This window comes from Ammospiza nelsoni, chromosome 3 (assembly GCF_027579445.1).
Source record: "Ammospiza nelsoni isolate bAmmNel1 chromosome 3, bAmmNel1.pri, whole genome shotgun sequence".
Lineage (NCBI taxonomy): Eukaryota > Metazoa > Chordata > Aves > Passeriformes > Passerellidae > Ammospiza > Ammospiza nelsoni.
In genome coordinates this window covers 115066844-115089825 of record NC_080635.1, presented here as the reverse complement: position 1 = coordinate 115089825, position 22982 = coordinate 115066844, and the positions used below count along the sequence as shown (strand labels likewise).

The following is a 22982-nucleotide window of genomic DNA, read 5'->3' as shown; positions in this document are numbered from 1 at the left end:
AAGTGGCGGAAGGAAGTGGCGGAAGGAAGTGGCGGAAGGAAGTGGCGGAAGGAAGTGGCGGAAGGAAGTGGCGGAAGGAAGGAAGGAAGGAAGGAAGGAAGGAAGGAAGGAAGGAAGGAAGGAAGGAAGGAAGGAAGGAAGGAAGGAAGGAAGGAAGGAAGGAAGGAAGGAAGGAAGGAAGGAAGGAAGGAAGGAAGTGGCGGAAGGAAGGGAAGGAAGGAAGGAAGGAAGGAAGGAAGGAAGGAAGGAAGGAAGGAAGGAAGGAAGGAAGGAAGGAAGGAAGGAAGGAAGGAAGGAAGGAAGGAAGGAAGGAAGGAAGGAAGGAAGGAAGGAAGGAAGGAAGGAAGGAAGTGGCGGAAGGAAGTGGCGGAAGGAAGGAAGTGGCGGAAGGAAGGAAGTGGCGGAAGGAAGGAAGTGGCGGAAGGAAGGAAGTGGCGGAAGGAAGGAAGGAAGGAAGGAAGGAAGGAAGGAAGGAAGGAAGGAAGGAAGGAAGGAAGGAAGGAAGGAAGGAAGGAAGGAAGGAAGGAAGGAAGGAAGGAAGGAAGGAAGGAAGGAAGGAAGGAAGGAAGGAAGGAAATCCACATTTTATGATTGGCTTTTCACAAATATTAAAATGAATACTACAGGTGTTATTCTGTATTAATTTCTAGTACTGTATTAATCCTTTTTAAGTAGTGTGGCAAATCTAGTTTTGGGCTACAGCATGATATTAAAATAGAAACTCTGTGATGTAAGACACTAAGTGGCTCAAGGAATGGGTGAGATCATCAAGAAATTCCTGGCACAGAGAGAACAGCAGCAAGACACCAAAATCCCAAAGAGAAGAATTATTGTCTCCTTATCGGGAAGAACCAGAATCCTTCCAGATTCCGAGGAGCCAAACACTGATTTATGAGATGAAGGGAGGAAGCTGGCAATAAACAGAACAACCCCTGCTTTGAAGGGAATGTTTGATCCCTGTGTGAGATACGCGAACGTGCTACAGGCTGTTGTTTTGAGGGTTTGTTAGTGAGGTGTGTTCTGGGACAGAGCAGAGCACCCGGGCTCTGTAACTCTTTGTTTTTATTGTCCTGAATCTCATTGTCCAAATTCTTATTGCTCTAATTTGTATTGCTATTTTTATAACCATTTTATTACTACTAAACTTTTAACATTTTAAAACAAGCCATTGGGAAATTTTAACCCAAGTGATTTTTCACATCCACCCTGCGTGGACAGGGCCATTCCAGGGGTGCTGGGGGGACAGGGACAGTGAGATCTGGGGACACTGATTGTGGGGAACAGCGGGATTGTCACATCCATGGGGACACCTGGTGTGGTGAATTACATCCATCTATAAGCAAACAAACAAACAAACAAACATTTATTTATTTATTTATTTATTTATTTATTTATTTATTTATTTTTGCTAAATAAATGTTTCTTTTGGCTTGCTTTAGTGCAATCACTTCAACATGACTGCTTTGATAGGGTGCACTGTGCTGTGCTACACACCACTGAGCATTTTGGGCTTTTGTACTGTGCAGTAAATAATTCTGATTAGGATCTTTCGTCAAATCATTTGTCATGATAAATAATTCCTTTTACACCTAATAATAATTACACATAATAGCAATAGTAAAAATAAAAATAAAGATGAAATAATAAAAATAAAAATAAAAATAAATAATAATAATAATAATAATAATAATAATAATAATAATAATAATAATAATAATAGCAGTAGTAGTAGTAGTAGTAGTAGTAGTAAAAATTCCGTTTACAGATATAAGTATGTATAATATATATTATATAATGTAAAATATGTAACACTATAATTAGAGTAATAAAAATTTGGGCAATTTGGATTAGGACAATATCAGACAATAAAATCAAAGAATTATGAACAGTCCAGATGCCTTTTCTGGGCAAAACAAGCCCGAAAAAGGCCCCACGTTAACAGAGGATTAACCCTTAAAAACAATAACCTGTTGCACATTCATACACCTCATCCATGATGCATAAATTCCATTCAAACACAGGATTCTGTCTGGGCAGTGTCAGCTCCTTCCTCTTAATCCTAACCGCATCTCCAGGGCTGAGCAAGGCAGGAAGAAATTAATTTCTTCTGATAAGGGAGCAATAAATTCTCTTTCTCTGAAAGATTCAGGTGTCCTGTGGCTGCCATCTCAGTGAGAGTATCTCATTCCTCTCTTTAAAAAAAATATCTCACATAGCATAGTTTCTATTTTAACATTATGTTATAACCTAAAACTGTGTTTAACACACTACTTAAGAGAATTAACACAGCATAACTTTCTAACATTAGCCATATAATATTCATTTGAATGTTTGTGAAAAGCCAATCATAAAATCCGCACTTTTCACACTCAGGAAGCGCCTTGGCTGTGCCTGAACTTGTACCCCAGCTGGGAGCAGCCTGGAATGGAGGATGCCCCACCAGAACGTTTACTGATATTAGATGACTTTTGAGAATCCTTTGTGATTTAAAACTGATAATCCTTTCTGCCCTATCAAATCCTTAATTCTGTTCTCTCTGTTGCTTGTAATAATGCTGTGGGGTGAAAAATGCATATTTTATGATTGGCTTTTTGCAAATATTCAAATGAATATTATATGTGTTCTGTTAGAAAGTTATGCTGTATTTATTATCTTAAGTAGTGTGTTAAATACAGTTTTAGGTTATAACATAATGTTAAAATAGAAACTATGCTATGTAAGATGCTTTTTTAAAGAGAGGAATGAGATACTGTCACTGAGATAGCAGCCACAGGACACCTGAATCTTTCAGAGAAAGAGAATTTATTGCTCCCTTATCAGAAGAAATAAATTTCTTCCTGCCTTGCTCAGCCCTGGAGATGCAGTTAGGATTAAGAGGAAGGAGCTGACACTGCCCAGACAGAATCCTGTGTTTGAATGGAATTTATGCATCATGGATGAGGTGCATGAATATGCAACAGGTTAATGTTTTTAAGGGTTAATCCTCTGTTAACGTGGGGCCTTTTTCGGGTTTTTTTTTGCCCAGAAAGAGGTACCCAGACATCCGTAACTCTTTGTTTTTATTGTCTCATATTGTCCTAATCCAAATTGTCCAGACTTTTATTACTCTAATTATATTACTATTTTTATAACCATTTTATTACTGTTAAACTTCTAAGATGTTAAAAACAAGCGATTGGCGTTTCTCACACGCGGGGTCCCAGCAGGAGCCCCCAGACCCTCCCGTGCCCGGGCTGGGAGGGGGCAGAGCCCCGGGGCTCCTCTGCTCCGGGTCCCTTTCAGGGCTCCAGCTCGGGCTCTTGTGTTGCTGCCAATTATTGCACCGAGATTAAATTGATTTACAGGCTGGGACGTGTGAGATGTCCCAAGAACCGGGGCTGGGGCAGGGAGGGGAGCTGGGGGAGCAGGGGGGCTGCAGCTACAGCTCCGGGGTGAGATGTGGCTCTCCTCCAGCCAGGTCTCAGCAGCTCTGGGAGATGTAAAACACACCCGAGATAGCTCAGCTACCTCAGAAGGCTGAAAATCAGCAGCATGGCTTCTGTGGCAGTGTTGGAAACAAAAAGGTTTCATAAGAGGCAAAATAACAAAACTCTTTAGAGGGAAAAACCCAGCCAGGTGCAAGAGGTCCTTGCCCCTGGTATAACACCTCACAAAAGGGATTGCTTTCTATGTTCTCTTCCTTTTCTGGTAAATTGCTCAGGTGGGACTTTTTGGCTCCTGCCCAATTTGCTGTCCTTAAGTTTGAGGTGAATTCCCCAGGTCCTATGAGGTGTCTTTTCACCTAATTGAGGAGAGAAACCTCTGGGTTTATTTCCTTCTTAAGGGGACAAAGGAGAGTTTTGTCACTCTGTCAACAAAAGGCACATTCCTACAGTCAGGGGTGCAGTGTGGCTGCCAGAGGGCTCCAGGGTGCTGGGACAGGGGAGTTTCTGTACCACGGACACACAGACAGACAGACAGACAGACACACATGGACATGCAGACACATTTCGGGTGCCTGAAGCAACCTGTTCTAGCGGAGGACGTTCCTGCCCATGGCAGGGGATGGAAGGAGCTCTAAGGTCCCTTCCATGAACCTGAATCGTTCTGCAATTCCACAAAATCAAAATCCCCAGGGCTTTCTTTGTAAATTCCCTCCCAGCCTGAATCGTTCTGCAATTCCACAAAATCCCCAGGGGTTTCTTGGTCTGGGTCCCTCTTTGGAGGCAGGAGATGTGATTGATCCGTGCCATAGATCCCGGGGATGTGAGAGCCTAGTGCCAAGGCTCCCTTCAATGCTCCCCCAGGCAGCAGTGCCCAGGCAGCAGCGCTTTGCTGATTTCAGTTCAGAGGGGGAAAAGGGCCGTTCCCTCTCTTGGCAATGCGATGGTGTCCATGTTTGGGGTATTTTCTCTGCAGCTGCCATCCTGGTGCCTCTGCAGCACGGGAGTGAGACTCTGCATTGGAACTGCACCTCTGGAAATGCCCAACACCATCCCAGGGCTCCCTGCACACCTGGGCTCCTCCCATCCATCCCCAGGCACATGGGACCCCCACCTGGGGGCTTTGGCTTCTTTTTCCTGCCTCTGGCGAGGTCGGGGCTGAAGGCACTCGAGGGGATAATTCACATCCAGACTCAGGTGTTTGTTATTTCTTACCTGTGTCAGTGTCACAGCAGTGAGTTCTGCAGTCTTTCATCAGCAAGGCACAGAATGGCCAACTGTCTCTTGGGCCAAATTACCCAATTAAGAAATCACACCTAAATTACTTTCACTTTTAACTCAATAACTGATCCCTCAAAGTCTGCAGGGTGGGCTTTTCTGTCCAGTTACAAAATGTGACCCAAACCCATGGAGAAGAAGGTGAAGAAGACGGAGAAGATGGAGAAGACGGAGAAGACAAAGAAGAAGAAGATGAAGAAGAAGATGACGACGACGAAGAAGATGAAGACAGCGACGACGACGAAGAAGAAGAAGAAGAAGAAGAAGAAGAAGAAGAAGAAGAAGAAGAAGAAGAAGAAGAAGAAGAAGAAGAAGAATGAAGTAAAGAAGAAGGAGAAGGAGAAGAAGAAGGTGAGGAAGGAGAAGAAGGAGAACCAGGAGAAGAAGGAGAAGAAGGTGAAGAAGAAGAACCAGCCACCACTCTAAAGCCTCCATCTTGCCCCATATTTATTCCATATTCTAAACCCCCAGACTCCAAGTTTTCCACCCTGTCACATCACACACTTGTACCCAACTCCACACCCACAATCCCAGTGCTCTCAATCAATTCTGGAAGCTTCTCCACAGCCTCAGGTCAAATGCAGTGCTGTCCTGGGGGTCAGAGTGTGTCAGCACAGAAAGTCTGAAATTCCCAGCACAGAAAGTCTGAAATTCTCAGCTTCCAGGGCTCCAACACCCAACTAATTAATTAGGAGGGTAATTAGGAGCCCTCTCACTTCCCAGCAGCTGCAGCAGACCCAGCTGATCTCCCCTGCTCAGGGGCTCATTGTGAACCTCCCTTCCTGGAGAGCATTCACGGATAGTGAGGGTCAATGGACAATGGAAAAAGGATAATCTAATATAGGATTAATCATAATTAACAATAAAGGATAACCTTCCTCAGCTGCCCCAGCCCCACCCTGCTGTGCCCAGAGGAGCTGCAGCACCCCCAGCTCTGCCCTGCCCACCCCAGGGCCTGCAGGAGATTGACCCTGCAGTGACCACGACAATGACCCTGCAGTGACCACGACAATGACCCTGCAGTGACCATGGCATTGACCCTGCAGTGACCACGACAATGACCCTGCAGTGACCATGGCATTGACCCTGCAGTGACCATGGCATTGACCCTGCTGTGACCACGACAATGACCCTGCAGTGACCATGGCATTGACCCTGCAGTGACCACGACAATGACCCTGCAGTGACCATGGCATTGACCCTGCAGTGACCATGGCATTGACCTTGCAGTGACCATGGCAATGACCCTGCAGTGACAATGACCCTGCAGTGACCACGACAATAATCCTGCAGTGACCATGGCAATGACCCTGCAGTGACAATGACCCTGCAGTGACCATGGCATTGACCCTGCAGTGACCATGGCATTGACCCTGCAGTGACCATGACCCAGCTGTGACCATGGCAATGACCCTGCTGTGACCATGGCAATGACCCTGCAGTGACCATGGCAATGACCCAGCTGGACACAGAGTCCAGAGCCCCAGGAGGGGCTGAGGGAGCTGGGAAGGGAATGGAGCCCCAGGAGAGGCTGAGGGAGCTGGGAAGGGAATGGAGCCCCAGGAGAGGCTGAGGGAGCTGGGAAGGGAATGGAGCCCCAGGAGAGGCTGAGGGAGCTGGGAAGGGAATGGAGCCCCAGGAGAGGCTGAGGGAGCTGGGAAGGGAATGGAGCCCCAGGAGAGGCTGAGGGAGCTGGGAAGGGAATGGAGCCCCAGGAGAGGCTGAGGGAGCTGGGAAGGGGCTCAGCCTGGAGAAAAGGAGGCTCAGGGGGGACCTTGTGGCTCTGCACAAGTCCCTGCCAGGAGGGGACAGCCAGGGGACAGGGACAGGACAAGGGGAAATGGCCTCAGGCTGGGCCAGGGCAGGCTCAGGGTGGATGTTGGGAACAATTCCCACCTGGAAAGGGCTGCCCAGCCCTGGCAGGGTGGATTCCCCATCCCTGGAGGGTTCACAGCCCTGTGGCTGTGGCACTTGGGGACAGGGGCAGAGGTGGCCTGGGCAGCGCTGGGGTTGGTCAGGAACATTCGATGCAATCGTGGCTTTTCAGTGGTTCTAAGAGTTGTAGGAAGACTCTCGCACCCATTTTCCTCATAAACTCTTTCTCCTCATGGTTAGGAGGACAATGATCCTTCTGAGGCTGGTGAATCTCAGAAAGGAACCAGCAGGGATCTCTGCTCCCCTCTGCTCCCCACGGGCAGAGAGGGCCAGGGCTGTCACGACCAGGGATGGTCCAGGGTAGGACAGAAAATCCCACAGAGGACACAGTGGAGAGACAGAAAGGCTGAGCCCTTCCTGCGTTTCCCTTCCCTCCTCTCCAGGAGCTCCTGGCACGGCTCTGGATCTCCACCTTCTGCTGACAGGGAGAATTTCCCAAAGGTTCTGCTCATTGTGGGATTTGCTGCCCCAGAGCAGGGCGGGATGAGAGCCCGGCTGTGAGCAGGGATCCCCCTGAGCCTGAAAAAAAGCTGATAAAAGTGGGTCCAGAGGAGGCCACGGAGCTGCTCCAGGGCTGGAGCCAGGCTGGCAGAGCCGGGAATGTCCAGCCTGGAGAAGGATCCAGGGAGAGCTCAGAGCCCCTGGCAGGGCCTGAAAGGGCTCCAGGAGAGCTGCAGAGGGACTGGGGACAAGGCCTGGAGGGACAGGACACAGGGAATGGCTCCCACTGCCAGAGGGCAGGGCTGGATGGGAGATTGGGAATGAGGAATTGTTCCCTGGCAGGGTGGGCAGGCCCTGGCACATGGTGCCCACCTTGGATCCCTGGCAGTGCCCAAGGCCAGGCGGGACACTGGGACACCCTGGGACAGTGGGAGGTGTCCCTGCCATGGCAGGGGTGGCACTGGGTGGTCCTGAAGGTCTCTTTTCACTGAAGCCAGCCTGGGTTCAATGATATTTCTCACACATTTTTACACTGTGGCGCTGCATTAACAGAACCAGCACTGAGCCTGCCCCACACCAACCCCCAATGAGCTGTGAAAGAGCCCAGACACAGACAGACAGACACACAGACACACAGACAGACACACAGACACACACACAGACAGACACACAGACACACAGACACACAGACAGACACATAGACAGACACACAGACACACAGACAGACACAGACAGACAGACACACAGACACAGACACATAGACAGACACACAGACAGACACACAGACAGACACACAGACACAGACAGACAGACACACAGACAGACACAGACAGACAGACACACAGACAGACACACAGACACAGACACACAGACACAGACAGACAGACACACAGACAGACACATAGACAGACACACAGACACACAGACAGACACACAGACAGACACACAGACACAGACAGACAGACACACAGACAGACACAGACAGACAGACACACAGACAGACACACAGACAGACAGACACACAGACAGACACACAGACAGACACACAGACACAGACACACAGACACAGACAGACAGACACACAGACAGACAGACACAGACACACAGACAGACACACAGACACACAGACAGACAGACACACAGACAGACACATAGACAGACACACAGACACACAGACAGACACAGACAGACACACAGACAGACAGACACACAGACAGACACACAGACAGACACACAGACACACAGAGAGACAGACACACAGACACACAGACAGACAGACACACAGACAGACACACAGACAGACAGACAGACACACAGACAGACAGACACACAGACACACAGACAGACAGACACACAGACAGACACACAGACAGACAGACAGACACACAGACAGACACACAGACAGACAGACAGACACACAGACAGACAGACACACAGACACACAGACAGACAGACACACAGACAGACACACAGACAGACAGACAGACACACAGACAGACAGACACACAGACACACAGACACACAGACACATAGACAGACACACAGACAGACACACAGACACACAGACAGACACACAGACACACAGACACACAGACAGACACACAGACACACAGACACATAGACAGACACACAGACACACAGACAGACACACAGACACACAGACACATAGACAGACACACAGACACACAGACAGACACACAGACACACAGACAATGCCACTGGTGCTCACCTGAAGGTGCCAGGAGCACCTGGGGACACAAGGCTCTGTCCCAACCTCACCATTAATGGGCTCCCATGGCAGCGGGGGCACAGACTGGGCCTGGAGCCCCCCCCCCCGCCCCCACCCATTCCTGGCCCCAAATCCTGAACTTTCTGCACCAAAGTATCTGCACAGGAGCCATGGCCATAACTGCCCAAATCTCCAAGGGGGTGCCAGTGCCCCAGACTCAGCCTGCAGCCTGTTCCACCATCAACACCCTGGGACCTCGCAGCCCTCCAGCCCAACCCGTCCAGGGCACAGGGCTGGGCACAGGGCTGGGCACAGGGGGAGCAGTGCTGGGTACAGTGGGCACACAGCTGGGCACAGGGCTTGGCACAGGGGGCACACAGCTGGGCACAGGGCTGGGCACAGGGGGAGCAGTGCTGGGTACAGTGGGCACACAGCTGGGCACAGGGCTGGGCACAGGGGGCACACAGCTGGGCACAGCGTTGGGCACAGGGGGCGCACACCTGGGCACAGGGCTGGACACAGGGGGAGCAGTGCTGGGCACAGGGGGCACACGGCTGGGCACAGGGCTGGGCACAGGGCTGGGAACAGGGGGAGCAGTGCTGGGTACAGTGGGCACACAGCTGGGCACAGGGCTTGGCACAGGGGGCACACAGCTGGGCACAGGGCTGGGCACAGGGGGAGCAGTGCTGGGTACAGTGGGCACACAGCTGGGCACAGGGCTGGGCACAGGGGGCACACAGCTGGGCACAGCGTTGGGCACAGGGGGCGCACACCTGGGCACAGGGCTGGACACAGGGGGAGCAGTGCTGGGTACAGTGGGCACACAGCTGGGCACAGCGTTGGGCACAGGGGGCACACAGCTGGGCACAGGGCTGGGCACAGGGGGAGCAGTGCTGGGCACAGGGGGCACACGGCTGGGCACAGGGCTGGGCACACGGCTGGGCACAGGGCTGGGAACAGGGCTGGGAACAGGGGGAGCAGTGCTGGGCACAGGGGGCACACGGCTGGGCACAGGGCTGGACACAGGGGGAGCAGTGCGAGCAGTGCTGGGTACAGTGGGCACACAGCTGGGCACAGCGTTGGGCACAGGGGGCACACAGCTGGGCACAGGGCTGGGCACAGGGGGAGCAGTGCTGGGCACAGGGGGCACACAGCTGGGCACAGCGTTGGGCACAGCGCGAGCAGTGCTGGGTACAGTGGGCACACAGCTGGGCACAGTGTTGGGCACAGGGGGCGCACAGTTGGGCACAGGGCTGGGCACAGCCCCCCTGACCCCTGGCAGCCCCTGCCAGCCCAGCAAACAGCCCTGAACTGGAGCAATGGGGTTACCCCGGCTGAGCCGACACCAGGAGGTGAAAGCCCCCCCAGAGATGAGTTCAGTGACACTGTAGGACCCCCACCCCGGGCAGTACCCGCCTGTCACCCCCAGCCCAGCCCTCGCCTGGGGGCACGGGGGGCTGGAGCTGCCCCAGCACACCCGGGCACGGCACCCGGGGGGTCCCATCCGGTCACAGCACACCCCAAACAGCTGGAACCCCCCTGCCCTGCCCCAAACCCCCACCCTGCCGTGTGCAGAGCCGCGACGGAGCTCGGTGACACGGTGACACCGGGCAGCTCAGAGACACCAGGCAGTTCAGTGACACGGTGGCACCTGGCAGGTCAGTGACATAGTGACACCAGGCAGCTCAGTCACACGGTGACACCGGGCAGCCCGGTAACCCAGTGACACGGTGACACCTGGCAGTTCAGTGACACGGTGACACCTGGCAGCCCAGCGACACCAGGGACTCCAGTGACACGGTGACAATAGTGACACCTGGCAGCCCAGTGACATGGTGACACCTTGCAGCTCGATCACACGGTGACACACGGTGACACACGGTGACACCTGGCAGCCAGCAGCCCCTCCCCAGCCCCTCCCATCCCCTCCCAGCCCCTCCCCATCCCCTCCCATCCCCTCCCATCCCCTCCCGGCCCCTCCCCGCCCCTCCCCGCGGCCGAGGCACGCTCCTCCGGAGCCGCGGGTACAAAACCCGGTGCCGCGTGTTTATTGTGGGGCGGTGGGGCCGTGGGGGCGGTGCGGGCCGGAGTGCGGGACGGCGAGGGCGGGGGTGCGATAAATAACGGGGTGGGGGTCCCGGCGGGCGGGCGGGGGGACCCCGGGCCCGGCCGTGCCCCTCGCGGGGGCCGCCCCCGCCCTAGGGCTCCTCGGGGCCGTAGAGCAGCGCGGCGCTGAAGGCCGTGAGCGGCTCGTCGGGGGCGTGCGCCAGGCGCCCCGACACCAGGTCCACGCAGAGCGTCTCGCCCGCGGCCAGCGGCAGCAGCAGGCTGAACACGCCCAGGGCCCCGGGGCTCGGGCCCCGCGCCGCCACCGGGCCCTTCTCCAGCGCCTCGGGCTGGAAGCCGGCCGAGTCCAGGCGGGCGATGCCGTGCCCGGAGCGGGACAGCACGGCCTCCAGCGCCTCGCCCCGGTGCCCCGTGAGCACGGCGCTCACCAGGTACCGCCCGGGCACCGGCACCGTGAACGTGCCTGCGGCGGGAACGGCAGTGAGGGACCTGCCGGGGCTCCCGGTGCCCCCAGAGCAGCGCCCCAAGGCCGGGGGGGATCCCGGGGCAGGCAGGCACCGCCCGAGAGCCCCGGGCTGGCACCGCACATCGTGCCCCCGAGACTCTGCAGCCCCACAGCCCCTGGTGCAGCACCCCTTAACCCACAAACACCCACAGCCCCCGGTGCAGCACCCCACAAACACCCACAGCCCCCGGTGCAGCACCCCACAAACACCCACAGCCCCCCGTGCAGATCCCTCACCCCAAAAACACCCCACAAACACCCACAGCCCCTACTGCAGCACCCCACAAACACCCCAAAGCCCCCGGTGCAGATCCCTCACCCCACAAACGCCCCACAGCCCCCGGTGCAGCACCCTACAAACACCCCACAGCCCCTGCTGCAGCACCCCACAAACACCCACAGCCCCCGGTGCAGCACCCTACAAACACCCCACAGCCCCTGGAGCGGCATCCCTCACCCCACAAACACCCCAGAAACACTCCACAGCCCCCGGTGCAGATCCCTCACCCCACAAACACCCACAGCCCCCGGTGCAGATCCCTCACCCCACAAACACCCCACAGCCCCCGGTGCAGATCCCTCACCCCACAAACACCCACAGCCCCCGGTGCAGATCCCTCACCCCACAAACACCCCACAGCCCCCGGAGCATCCCCGTGGCCCCTCACCCGTCTCGGGGTCGTAGGCGCCGCCGTCGTTGAGCAGCACGTGGTCGAAGGGGACGGTGCCCGGCTCCGTGCGCTGCGTGCTCAGCGCGGCCGAGAAGGCGACGCGGGGCACCGAGCCCGGCTCCCCGACCGGGCCTGGGCAGGGGCAGCGTCAGGCACGGCCGGGCCGCCTCCGTCCCCCCTGCGCGGCCCCGCAGCCCCCGTGCCCCGAGCCCAGCAGCCGCGCCCCACACCCACACCTGCCCCTTCAGTGTCCGTGCCCCCCTGACCCCGTCCCCAGCGGCCCGGGCACCCTGTGCCTCCCCGTGCCAGCCCAGGCTGCTCCTGCTCCCCTTGCAAGCCCCCAGCCCCCCGGTTCCCCACATGCCCCCCGTGCCCCTCCCCGCACCCCAAGCCCCCCCCAGACCCCCAGTTCCCCACATGCCCCCCGTGCCCCTCCCCGCACCCCAAGCCCCCCCAGTTCCTCACACGCCCCCCGTGCCCCTCCCCGCACCCCAAGCCCCCCCAGCCCTACCTCTCTCTCCGGGCAGCCCTGCAGGGAGGATGAGGAGGGGCTGCTCAGGGCCAGCTTGGGGCAGGACCCCCAGGGACGGGGTCCAGCCACACCAGCGTGGTCGGGGGCACACGGGGGGGCTGAGCCTTACCGGGGGGGCCCACGGGACCCTGCTCTCCATCCTTGCCAGGGGGCCCAGAGGGGCCAGGAGGGCCCGTCTCGCCCATGGGGCCTGCAGGTCCAGGGGGGCCAGGGGGGCCTGGAGGGAGGAGGGTGTTAGAGCCACCTTGGCCCCACGGCCAGTGCCCCACGTGTGACGTCCCCTTGTCCCCACACACTGCAGCCCCACAGCACAGCATCCCCAGCCGAGGCCCTGCGTCCCCACACCCACTGCAGCACTCCTGGTGACCCCGTGCCCCACATCCCTGTGTCCCCTTGTGTCCCCACATCTCTCCATCTCTGTGTCCCCACATCCCCGTGTCCCCTTGTGTGCCCACATCTCCACATCCCTGTGTCCCCACATCCCCATATCCCCGCATCCCCTCATGTCCCCACATCCCCGTGTCCCCTCGTGTCCCCACACCCCCGTGTCCCCACACCTCCAGCACCGTTCCCGCAGCCCCACCTGCCCCCCACGCCCCACATCCCCCCATGCCCTGCACGCCCCGTGCCCCCGCAATGCCCCAGGTCCCCGCACGTCCCCCCCATCCCCCGGTGTCCCCCGTGTCCCCCCATCCCCCGGTGTCCCCCCCGTGTCCCCGCAGCCCCGGGGTCCCCCCGTGTCCCCGCACCGTGTCTCTCCAGCCGCGCCAGGCGCTGCAGCTCCCCGCGCAGGTGGCCCAGGCTGGCGTTGAGGGCGCCCAGCCGGGCCGGCAGCTCCAGCGCCTTGTCCAGCAGGGCGGCGTGGCCGCGGGCCGTGGCGTTCAGCTCCCGCACGGCGCCCCAGAGCCCCGCCACGTGCCGGCCCAGCCCCTCGCGGAGGCCGCGCAGCCCCCCGGCCACGGCCTCCAGCTGCTCGCAGACCCCCTCGAGCTTGGCCACGCGCGGCTCCAGCCCCGCGGGGCAGCCCCCGGCCCGCGCCAGCTCCCGCGCCAGCGCCTCCAGCCGCTCCTCGCTCTCCGCCTGCCGCGCCGCCGCCGCCGCCGCCGCCCGGTCCAGCTCGGCCACCACGCGGTCGGTGGCGGCGCTCAGCTGCCGCTGCCGCGCGTCCTGCTCGTCCAGCGCGTCCTGCAGCCCCTCCACCGTGGCGTTGAGGCCGCTCAGGGCCGCCAGCGCCGCCGCCAGCTCCCCGCGCAGCGCCCGCAGCTCCGACGGGGACGGGCCCCCGAAGACGCCGAAGCCTTCGAGCGGCGCCTCCGGCTCCTCCTCGGGCTCGGCGGGGCCGGGCGGGAGCGGCTCCGGCTGCCGGGGGAGCGGCGGGGCGCAGGGCCGGGCGCAGGGCTCGGCGCTCAGCTCCTCCAGAGCCGCCTCCAGCCGCCCCGTCCGGTTGCGGAGCCGCTCCAGCGCCTCGGCCAGCGCCTGCCCCCGCAGCCCGCCCGGGGTCCCGGCCGGCCCGTCCTCCCAGAGCGCCTCGGTGTCCCCGGCCGGGCACGGGGGCCCGCAGCGGGCCAGCAGCCCCTCGAGCCGCTCCAGGCGCGCTCCGCGCTGCGCCCCGCTGGCAGCCAGCCCCTCCACGGCCCGGCTGAGGTTGGCCAGGCGCCCCGGCAGCCCGGCCGGCCGCCCCTCGGGCTCGGAGGGCCACGGGCCGGCGCGGGAGGCGTTCAGCCGCCCCTCCAGCTCGGCCAGGCGCCGCGCCAGCACCGGGCCCTGCCCCGGGCCCGCCGCCGGCACCGGCAGCCCCTGCAGGCGCCGCTCCAGCTCGGCCAGGCGGCGGAGCACGTCCGGGGCCGGGGGAGCGGCCGGGGCGGGGGCCAGGCGGCTGCTCAGGCTGCTGATGTGCCTCTGCACCGACTCCACCGCGTCCCTGTTGCGCTGGTCCACCGACTCCACCAGCTTCTCCAGCGCCCGCATCCGCTCCCGGTGCTCGGCCGCCTGCCGCCGCAGCCCCTCGGTGCCGGCGGTGCAGGCGGCGCACAGCTCCTGCAGCCGCTGCTCCAGCTCGTCCAGCGCCGCCGCGCCCGCGGTCCCCGGAGCCCCCGCGCCGTCCCGGCCGCCCTCGGCGCGCTGCAGGCGGCTCTCCAGCTCCTCCAGGCGCCGCTGCAGGTGGCTCAGCGCCTCCCGCACCTCGGACCTCTCCGCGTCCGCCGCCTGCTGCCCCCCGGGCTGCCCCTCCACGGCCGCCCGCGGCGGCTCCTGCCCGGCCCGCAGCTCCTCCAGCTGCTCGCTCAGCCGCCGCACCTGCTCCTCCAGCCGCCGCACCTTCTCCGTGTCCCCGCCGCCTGCCGAGCGCCGCCGGGGTCAGGGACAGGGGCAGGGGCAGGGGCAGGCCGCACACAGCGGGTCCCCGCATCCCCCGCATCCCACACATTCCCCCATCCCTGCATCCCCCACATCCCGCATCCCCCCCGCATCTCCGCATGCCCCCCGCATCCCTCACATCCCCGCATCCCCACATCCCCGCATCCTCCGCATCCCCACATCCCCTGCATCCCCGCATCCCCGCATGCCCACATCCCCACATCCCCTGCATCCCCGCATCCCCGCATCCCCGGCCCAGCTGTACCTTCGCCCCCCAGGCCGCTGAGGGGGTTGCCGAAGCCGGAGAGCGTGGGGCGGCCGGGCTGGGCCGGGGGGCGGCCGGTGGGCTGCGGGGCCGCTGGAGCGGGGCCCTCGCTGCAGTCCGGCCCCGAGTAGCCCTGGCAGCAGCGCCAGGCCAGCTCCGACACCGTGCGCTGCGACACCTTGTAGCGGGGCCGGAGGAAGCTGCGGTACCTGCCGGGGGACGGGACGGGGCTGGGGGAGCCAGGAGGGGCGCGGGGCTGCCCCGGAGAGCCGGAGCCAGCACAGGCTGCGGCTTCACCCGCGCTCAGCGGCCGGGGGGCTGCCCTGCCCAGCCCTGTCACCCTGCACCAGTCCCAGCACCACCCCAGGGCCATCCCAGCGCTGGCCAGAGAGCTCCGGGGTGCCCCAGGGCTCTGCTGCACGTTATGGGGGGACAGTGATCGGTCACCCTCCGGCCCGGAGAGCCGCGGGGTGCCCCAGGGCTCTGCTGCACATCACGGGGGGGGACAGTGTCACCCTCTGGTCACCCTCCAGTCACCCTCTGGTCACCCTCCGGTCACCCTCCGGTCGCCCTCCGGCCCGGAGAGCCGCGGGGTGCCCCAGTGCTCCGGCCGCACGTGATGGAGGGGACAGTGTCCGGTCACCGCTTGAGGTCGCTGACTCTTGCGCAAAAGCAAACGTGACCCCGGGGTGGGTAAACACCAGCGGCGGCGGCGCGGCCGCGGCCCGCCCTGGCTCTGTGCTGGCCCCCCCAGAACGGCCCGAGCCCCCCAGAGCCCTCCCGACCCCACTCACGCCAGGACTCGGGGGCACTGGAGCTGCCCCCAGGGGCAGGGCTGATAGTCCGGCTTGATGAAGCTCTCGACGCCATCCTCCACCACACAGCTCACGCTGCGGGTCACCACGTAGGCACACCAGTTCCTGCCGGAGGGAGCGGGTCAGGGCACGCAGCCGGGGGGCGCTGGCACACGGTGCCGCCCCGGTACACACCGGGCATCGTCCTGGTACGGACCGAGCACGGCACACACCGGGCACCATCTGGGCACCATCTGGGCACCACCTGGGCACACACCGAGCACTGTCCTGGCACCCAGGAGGCATCATCCCGGCACAGAGCAGCCACTGGAGCTGCCCTGGCATGGAGCTAGCATCATCCCAGCACACAGCGGGCGCTGTTCCAGCACACCCCAGGCATTGTCCTGGCGTGCAGCAGGCACCAGGCATGACCCCGGCAGAGACACAGCCACACGCCCTGCCCCAGGCCTTCCGTGGCACCCTGCAGCTCCCCGGGCATCCCCCGCATGCCCCAGCACACCGCGGCCCCTCCGGCCACACCCCGCATCCCCCGGCGCGCCCCCGTGCTTGCCCAACCAGCCCCACCGGTAGCACCGTCACGGCCCGGTGCGGGTTAATGGGCCGGATCCTTCTCCAGCACGGCCTCAGCCGTGCCTGGCGACCCCTGCAGCCCCGGCTGCAGCCCCCAGCCCTGGCTGCCCTCGGAAGCCCCGCAGGGATGGGGCCGGGAGTAGGGTGCCCACACCCCATTGCACCGCGCCGTGCATCCTGCCTGGCCCAGGGAGGGACCCTGAGCGCTGCCCCGTGTGTGATCCCGTGTGCTGCCCCATGTGTGACCCCCGTGTGTTCCTGCCCCTCCGTGCTGCCCCATGTGTGACCCCCGTGTGTTCCTGCCCCTCCGTGCTGCCCCATCAGTGACCCCCGTGTGTTCCTGCCCCTCCGTGCTGCCCCATGTATAACCCCGTGTGTTCCTGCCCCTCCGTGCTGCCCCGTGTGTGACCCCCGTGTGTTCCTGCCCCTCCGTGCTGCCCCGTGTGTGACCCCCGTGTGTTCCTGCCCCTCCGTGCTGCCCCATGTGTGACCCCCGTGTGTTCCTGCCCCTCCGTGCTGCCCCATGTATAACCCCGTGTGTTCCTGCCCCTCCGTGCTGCCCCATGTATAATCCCGTGTTCCTGTCCCTCCGTGCCCCGCGGCAGCCCCGCACCGGTCCCAGCGCAGCGCCCCAGGCTGCGGGACCCCCAGCCCCCCCGCGTGGGACCGCAGCCTGGCCCCGCTGCCGGGACCCCGTCCTCGCAGCCTTATATGGTCGGGCCCCGCAGCCCGGGCCCCGCTCGGGCCCCCCGGCCCCACCGGGCAGCCCCCGGGGGAGCGGCCCCCGGCGCTGGGTCCCCCCGCGGGGCCCCGGTGCGGCGGCCGGTTCCCGTCAGCCCGGCTGGTTCCCCTCAGGCCCCGGCTGGATTCCAGCTCCTCCCCGGGGGCCGCCGGGAATTCCTGCGCCGACCGACGGCCCCCCTCTTCTCCCCCATCCCATCCCATCCCAGCCCCGCACCCGCGAGGCCCCGCGACCCCCGGGCTGCCCTGGGGTCCCACGCCCCGCTGCGGGGCTGTCCCCATGCCGGGCGAGGGATGGGACCAGAGCTCCCCTAAGGGGCAGGATCTGGGGGCACCCCCGCGCTCCCCGAGCCGCGGGGATGGAGCGCCGCACACCCCGGCCCGTGCAGAGCCCCCCGAGCCGCACGGAAAGGCTCCACCGTGCCCGTGCCCCACGGCGGACCGGGGGTGCCCCTCCCCGGGTTCCCCGCGCTGCGGCCGGTCCCGCCATCCCCCCGGGGCCGCCGCGGGGCCGGGGCGGTCCCAGCCCTGCGGCCGCGCCGCTGATGTGTCCGCGGTGAATGCGCCGTGACCCCAACCCAGCGTGGGGCCGCCCCCAGCCCCGCAGCGCCCCGAGCCCCGGCCCCGCGCTACGGGATGGGCAGAGGGCGGCTCCGGGCCCGGTGCCCCTCTCCGGCACCGCTGACCCACGCGGGATGCGGAGAGCAGGGACCGGCCCGCCATCCCCGGCCCCGCCGCACCGGCGGCCCCGGCCCTCCACGTGCGCCCACTGCCTGCCCGCCCCGGGCGTGACGCCCCCGCCCCGGGGACCCCCGCCGGTCCCGCCGCCCCCCGCGCTGGACGTGGCACGTGCCGGTGCCTGCCCGGCGCCGGGGTTCCCGTGGCAGCGGGGTGGGGGCTGCACTCCGTGTCCCCGCCGCCGCCCGGTGCGTCCCGGTGCGTCCCGGTGCGTCCCGGTGTGTCCCGGCGCTCGCGGCTCCTACCTGTGCCGGCTGGCGGCCCGGGCACCGCTGTGGGCCGCGGCCGGGCCGGGGGCGAGCGGGGCGGCCCCGCCGGTGTAGAGGCTGTACCGGGGGGGGAAGTTGGCGGCCAGGGCCTGCGCGGCCAGGAGGCACGGCCAGAGCCACGGTGCCATGCTGGGCTGGGCCGGGCTGGGCCGGGCTGGGCTGGGGCGGCTCCGCTCCGCTCGGCTCGCTCAGCCCGGGCCGGCGCGCCTCAGCACCGCATGCGGCGTCCCGTCGCGGCTCCGCGGCTCTGGGCGGCTCGGCACGGCTCGGCTCGGCTCGGCTCTGCCCTCCCCCCGGCCGCCCCTCGGCCAGCCCCTCGGCACCAGGGCCGCCCAGAGCCGCTGCCCGCCGCCGGGGTCCCCGGGGCCCCCCGCTTCCTGCCCGCCGCGCCCCCGCCCCAGCCGCGCCGGGCACCGCGGCCCCGCCGGCCCCGCCGCCGCCACATCTGCTCCTCGTTAGGCCGGCCCGGGGCCGGGGCAGCCAGGGAGGCCGGGCAGGGGGCCAGGGCGCGGGCGGCCAGCGAGGCGGCCGCGGCTACCGCCGCTGCACCGGCCCGCCGCGGCCATCCGTGACCCGCGGCCGCCGCTGGCACCGGCTCCGCCACCGGCTTCGCACCGCGCCCCGCGAACCGCCGACCGCCGGTGGCCTCGGCGCTCGGCCCGCGCTGGGCACAGCGGCCACAGGTCCCCGCATCAGCACCGGCACCGCAGCCTGCAGTGCCACGTCCCCGCGTGCCCGTGAGCCCGTGCCAGGGGACACGTCCCGGTGCCAGCACCGAGCCCGGGGCTGCCCCGCGCCCCCGGCCGCACCCCTGGGGACACCGTGCTGGGGACACCGTGCTGGGGACACCGGGGACACCGGCACGGCAGCGGCCACCCCGGGCCGCCGTGGCCCCGAGCCCACGGTGATGATGCCATGGCTTCCCCGACCCTCGCGGTGACGTCACGGCCGCACGGTGACATCACGGCTTGGCGGCGGCCCCGCGGTGACGTCAGGCGCGGGAACCCCCCGCCCGCGGGGAGCGAGGGTTAAGCACAAACAGCTGGCGGCAGCTGGAGGGGAGGGACCGCGGGGGAGGGAGGGAGGGAGGGAGGCAGGGACACACCGGGGCTGAGGGGCCCGGGCTGGGCCTGGCCCGAGGCCAGCCGTGCCTGGGCCCGAGGGGGACGGTGGCACCGCCTCCGGGCTCTGGGGGCCGTGGGGGGCTGCGGGGGCCGTGGGGGCCCATGGGGGGCTGCAGGGGCCGTGTCTCTGCTGTGCCCCAGGGCACTCCAGACTGCGCTGGGGCTCCACGGCCGAGCGTGGGGGGCACAGGAATGGGTCCGGGGTGCCGGCATGACCCCGGGGGTCTCGCTGCTGGGACCCCTTGAGGGGGCACCATCAACACGATGGGCTGCCAAGGCCCCGCAGGCCACCGCAGTGCGACCCACACATGGCAGTGTGACCCACACATGGCAGTGTGACCCACGCATGGCAGTGCGACCCACACATGGCAGTGTGACCCACACATCGCAGTGTGACCCACGCATGGCAGTGCGACCCACGCATCGCAGTGTGACCCACGCATCGCAGTGTGACCCACACATGGCAGTGTGACCCACACATCGCAGTGTGACCCACACATGGCAGTGTGACCCACGCATCGCAGTGTGACCCACGCATCGCAGTGTGACCCACGCATCGCAGCAAACCCCCGCTCCGTGTGGCCCGTCATGCCTTCTGTACGGCTTGGTATAGCCCAGTACGGCCCAGCAGCTCCCAGTACAGCCCAGCACAGCCGGGTACAGCCCCGTACAGCCCAGCACAGCCGGGTACAGCCGGGTACAGCCCAGCACAGCCCAGCAGCTCCCAGCAGAGCCCAGCACAGCCGGGTACAGCCCAGCACAGCCCAGCACAGCCCAGCAGCTCCCAGTGCAGCCCAGCACAGCCGGGTACAGCCCCGTACAGCCCAGCAGCTCCCAGCAGAGCCCAGCACAGCCGGGTACAGCCCAGTACGGCCCAGCAGCTCCGAGTATGCCCCGGTATGTCTCAGCACAGCCCAGCGCAGCCCGAACCGCTGCGGCCCCGCGGCCCCGCCCGCTGTCAGCAGCTGCAGCGAGCTGTCATTAGGCTCATTAGCGCTAATTAGCCGCGGCCGCCCCGGGGCCGCCCGGCCCCGCCCCGCCCTCGCGCCGCGCCTTGTATGGAGACGGAGCCGGCGGCGGCCGCCAGGGGGGGGGGCGCGGCAGTGACGTCACGGCGGCGGGGAGGGGCTGGGCGCCGTGACGTCACGGCAGCCGCGAGCCCGCCGCTTGGCCCGGGCCCGGTTGCCGTGACGTCACCGCCGGGGTCGGGCGCCTCCCGCCGTGCCCCGCGGCCGGAAGTGGCGCGTGCAGGGAGACGTGTCGGAGCGGCGGGGCCGGAGCGTGAGCGCGGGACATCGGGGGGAGAGCGGGCAGGAACGGGAACCGGGGGGAGAGCGGGGCACCGGGGGCACCGGGAACCGGGAGGACAACGAGACCCCGGGGGGACCGGGCGGGAACCGGGGGGAGAGCGGGGCACCGGGGGGACCAGGCCGGAACGGGAATCGGGACACCGGGTGGTCTGGGCAGAAGAGGGAACCGGGACACCGGGGGCCCGAGCAGCAGGGGCGGGAGCCGGTCCGTGCCGGTACAGCCGGTCCCCCCGCGGGATGCCAGCGTGTCCGTTTCCCCGCCCGCAGAATGATCACGGACGTGCAGCTCGCCATCTTCGCCAACATGCTGGGCGTCTCGCTGTTCCTGCTCGTCGTGCTGTACCACTACGTGGCCGTCAACAACCCCAAGAAGCAGGAGTGAGGAGCCCGGAGGATCCCGGAGGATCCCGCCCCGCCATGGCCCCGCGGCGCCGCCGCTCCCGCCCGTCCCGCCCTCCCCGCCTCTCTCCCGCGGGGCCGCCCCGAGAGGCGCGAGCCCGAGCTTCTTCCAAACCGGCTTTAACGGAAACACGCTGATACACGACAAAACCGTGTGACGTTGTGACCAACCCCCGGCGCCGGGCGGGCTCAGCGCAGCAGCAGCGGCGCCGTGGGCAGCAGCCGGGCCAGCGGCGATCGGTGCTGCGGGGCCCCGCGCGGGGACAGCCCCGGCGCCGAGCAGGGCCGCAGCAGCTCCGCCGGCGCTGCCGCCGCTGCCCGGTACGGCGGGGCCGGGGCTCGGGGCGCCCCCAGCACGGGAAGGGTCCCTCGGTGCCCGGCGCCCTCGCGGGGGGCGCGGGAGCCTCGGGGCAGAGCCCTGCGGGACAGAGAGCGGGGTCGGTGGGCGCGGGGTCGGTGGGCGCGGTGCTGCCGGGGCTGCGTGCCCACCCAGCGCCCCCTGCCTCCCGGGGCTCCGGGATGAGCCCAGAGCCGGCAGCAGCACCTACCCGGGCCTTCCAGGGGCTCTCCGGGCATTCAGCTTCACTGGGAGCACCTGTGGAGAGGGGGGAAGGGGATCAGTGCCAGGCCTTTGTCCCCCTTTTCTTGGGGAAAGCAGTGTGGGACAGAAGTACCTGGCAGAGCCCCACAGCTGGGGAGGCTCCCAGCCCGTGGGGCAGCCCCCCAAAGGGCCCACCCAGCAGAGCCGTGGGGCACAGGCCCTGCTGCAGCCCGGGTCCCTCGCTGCTGGTGCCCCCGGTACCTGCAGAAGTGTCCCGTCCTGGAGCTCCTGCTCGCCTCGCTGCGCCTCCCGTGGCTCGCGGCTGGTGCTCGGCGCTGCCCGGGCGCCCTTGGGCACAGCCCCTGTGTGACAGAGGAGACAGAGCTCAGCGCTGCCGGCCAGGGCTCGGTGCCACGCTGGAGTCACCAGCTGGGCTGGGGCCGTGGTGGGGCACAGGGCACAGCCTGGTGGCACGGTGCCCTGCTGTGTCCCTCCCTGCCAGCTTTGCCAGGGCCAGGTCCCAACACCGAGGGGTGGCCCTGGCAGTGGGATGGGCACAGAGCTCAGTCCCAGCTCGTGCTGCTCATGCAGAGGGCTCTGCCCCAGCTCCAGCCAAGCTCCTGCCTTGGTGTCCCAGGGCACTGGTGTCACCATGCTGGCCAGGTTTAGGAGCTGGGGGCACAGCTGTGCCCTCTGAACCGGGCTGTGTCATGGGGTGTGGGACATGTGCTCAGCCAGGGGAGCTGGGGGGAAAAAGGAAAAAGGAAGGTGTTTGGGACCTGGCTGCAGTGACAGCACTGAAGGAACACACCTGAGTTGCCTCAGTTTCTGCTCACCTGGTTAAAGTCTTTATCCCAACCCAGTCACCTCTCCATCCCACTGACGCAGTGAGGTGGGGGGCACACTGCCCACTGGGGTGGAGCCAGGGCCGGGCTGCAGAGGGACACGGGGAAGGAGGGAGGGTGGGCCAAGCGCAGGGCAGCAGGGTCTCCACGCTGTCCCAGCTCCAGGCACCCTCAGCTCCTTCCCTGCTGCCTGGGGTGGCACAGCCAACCTGAGGGCACCAGCACTTGCCCTTGGAAGGCAAGGCCAGGGCTCAGAGCACCCCTGGGCCCTGATCCCTCTGCAGACACAGCAGTGCTGGCAGTGCTGGGCCTCTCGGAGGTGGGGAGAAGGTGGTGGGAGAGCTGGGGGAGGTCTGGAGTGGCCAGGATGGAAGCAGGTCAGGCTGTGCCAGGGCAGGGGAGGAAGAGCCGGGTCCTGGTCCCAGTGCCA

General features: G+C 64.3%; 2 protein-coding genes across 2 annotated transcripts; one reads left to right on the top strand and one right to left on the bottom strand.

The window, feature by feature from the left end:
• Positions 1 to 10863: 10863 nt before the first annotated feature.
• Positions 10864 to 18583, bottom strand: EMILIN1 (elastin microfibril interfacer 1). Its single transcript, XM_059468901.1, has 8 exons — positions 18310 to 18583; positions 15995 to 16120; positions 15201 to 15409; positions 13330 to 14916; positions 12690 to 12797; positions 12560 to 12577; positions 12046 to 12180; positions 10864 to 11335 (listed from the first exon to the last, which is right to left on the bottom strand). The coding sequence occupies exons 1-8, from the start codon at positions 18459 to 18461 to the stop codon at positions 11004 to 11006; spliced, it is 2667 nt and encodes an 888-aa protein (XP_059324884.1). The 5' UTR covers positions 18462 to 18583; the 3' UTR covers positions 10864 to 11003.
• Positions 18584 to 21035: 2452 nt separating this feature from the next.
• OST4 (oligosaccharyltransferase complex subunit 4, non-catalytic) lies at positions 21036 to 21316 on the top strand. Its single transcript, XM_059468904.1, has one exon. The coding sequence runs from the start codon at positions 21036 to 21038 to the stop codon at positions 21147 to 21149; it is 114 nt and encodes a 37-aa protein (XP_059324887.1). The 3' UTR covers positions 21150 to 21316.
• The last annotated feature ends 1666 nt before the right edge of the window (positions 21317 to 22982 follow it).

Coding starts and splice junctions, on each gene's coding strand:
- EMILIN1 (XM_059468901.1), bottom strand. CDS start 18,461: ATGGCACCGTGGCTCTGGCCGTGCCTCCTGGCCGCGCAGGCCCTGGCC. Junction 16,121..18,309: donor CGGGCCGCCAGCCGGCACAG/GTAGGAGCCGCG, acceptor TCCCTCCGGCAG/GAACTGGTGTGCCTACGTGG. Junction 12,798..13,329: donor GGCGCGGCTGGAGAGACACG/GTGCGGGGACAC, acceptor TCCTCCCTCCAG/GCCCCCCTGGCCCCCCTGGA.
- OST4 (XM_059468904.1), top strand. CDS start 21,036: ATGATCACGGACGTGCAGCTCGCCATCTTCGCCAACATGCTGGGCGTC.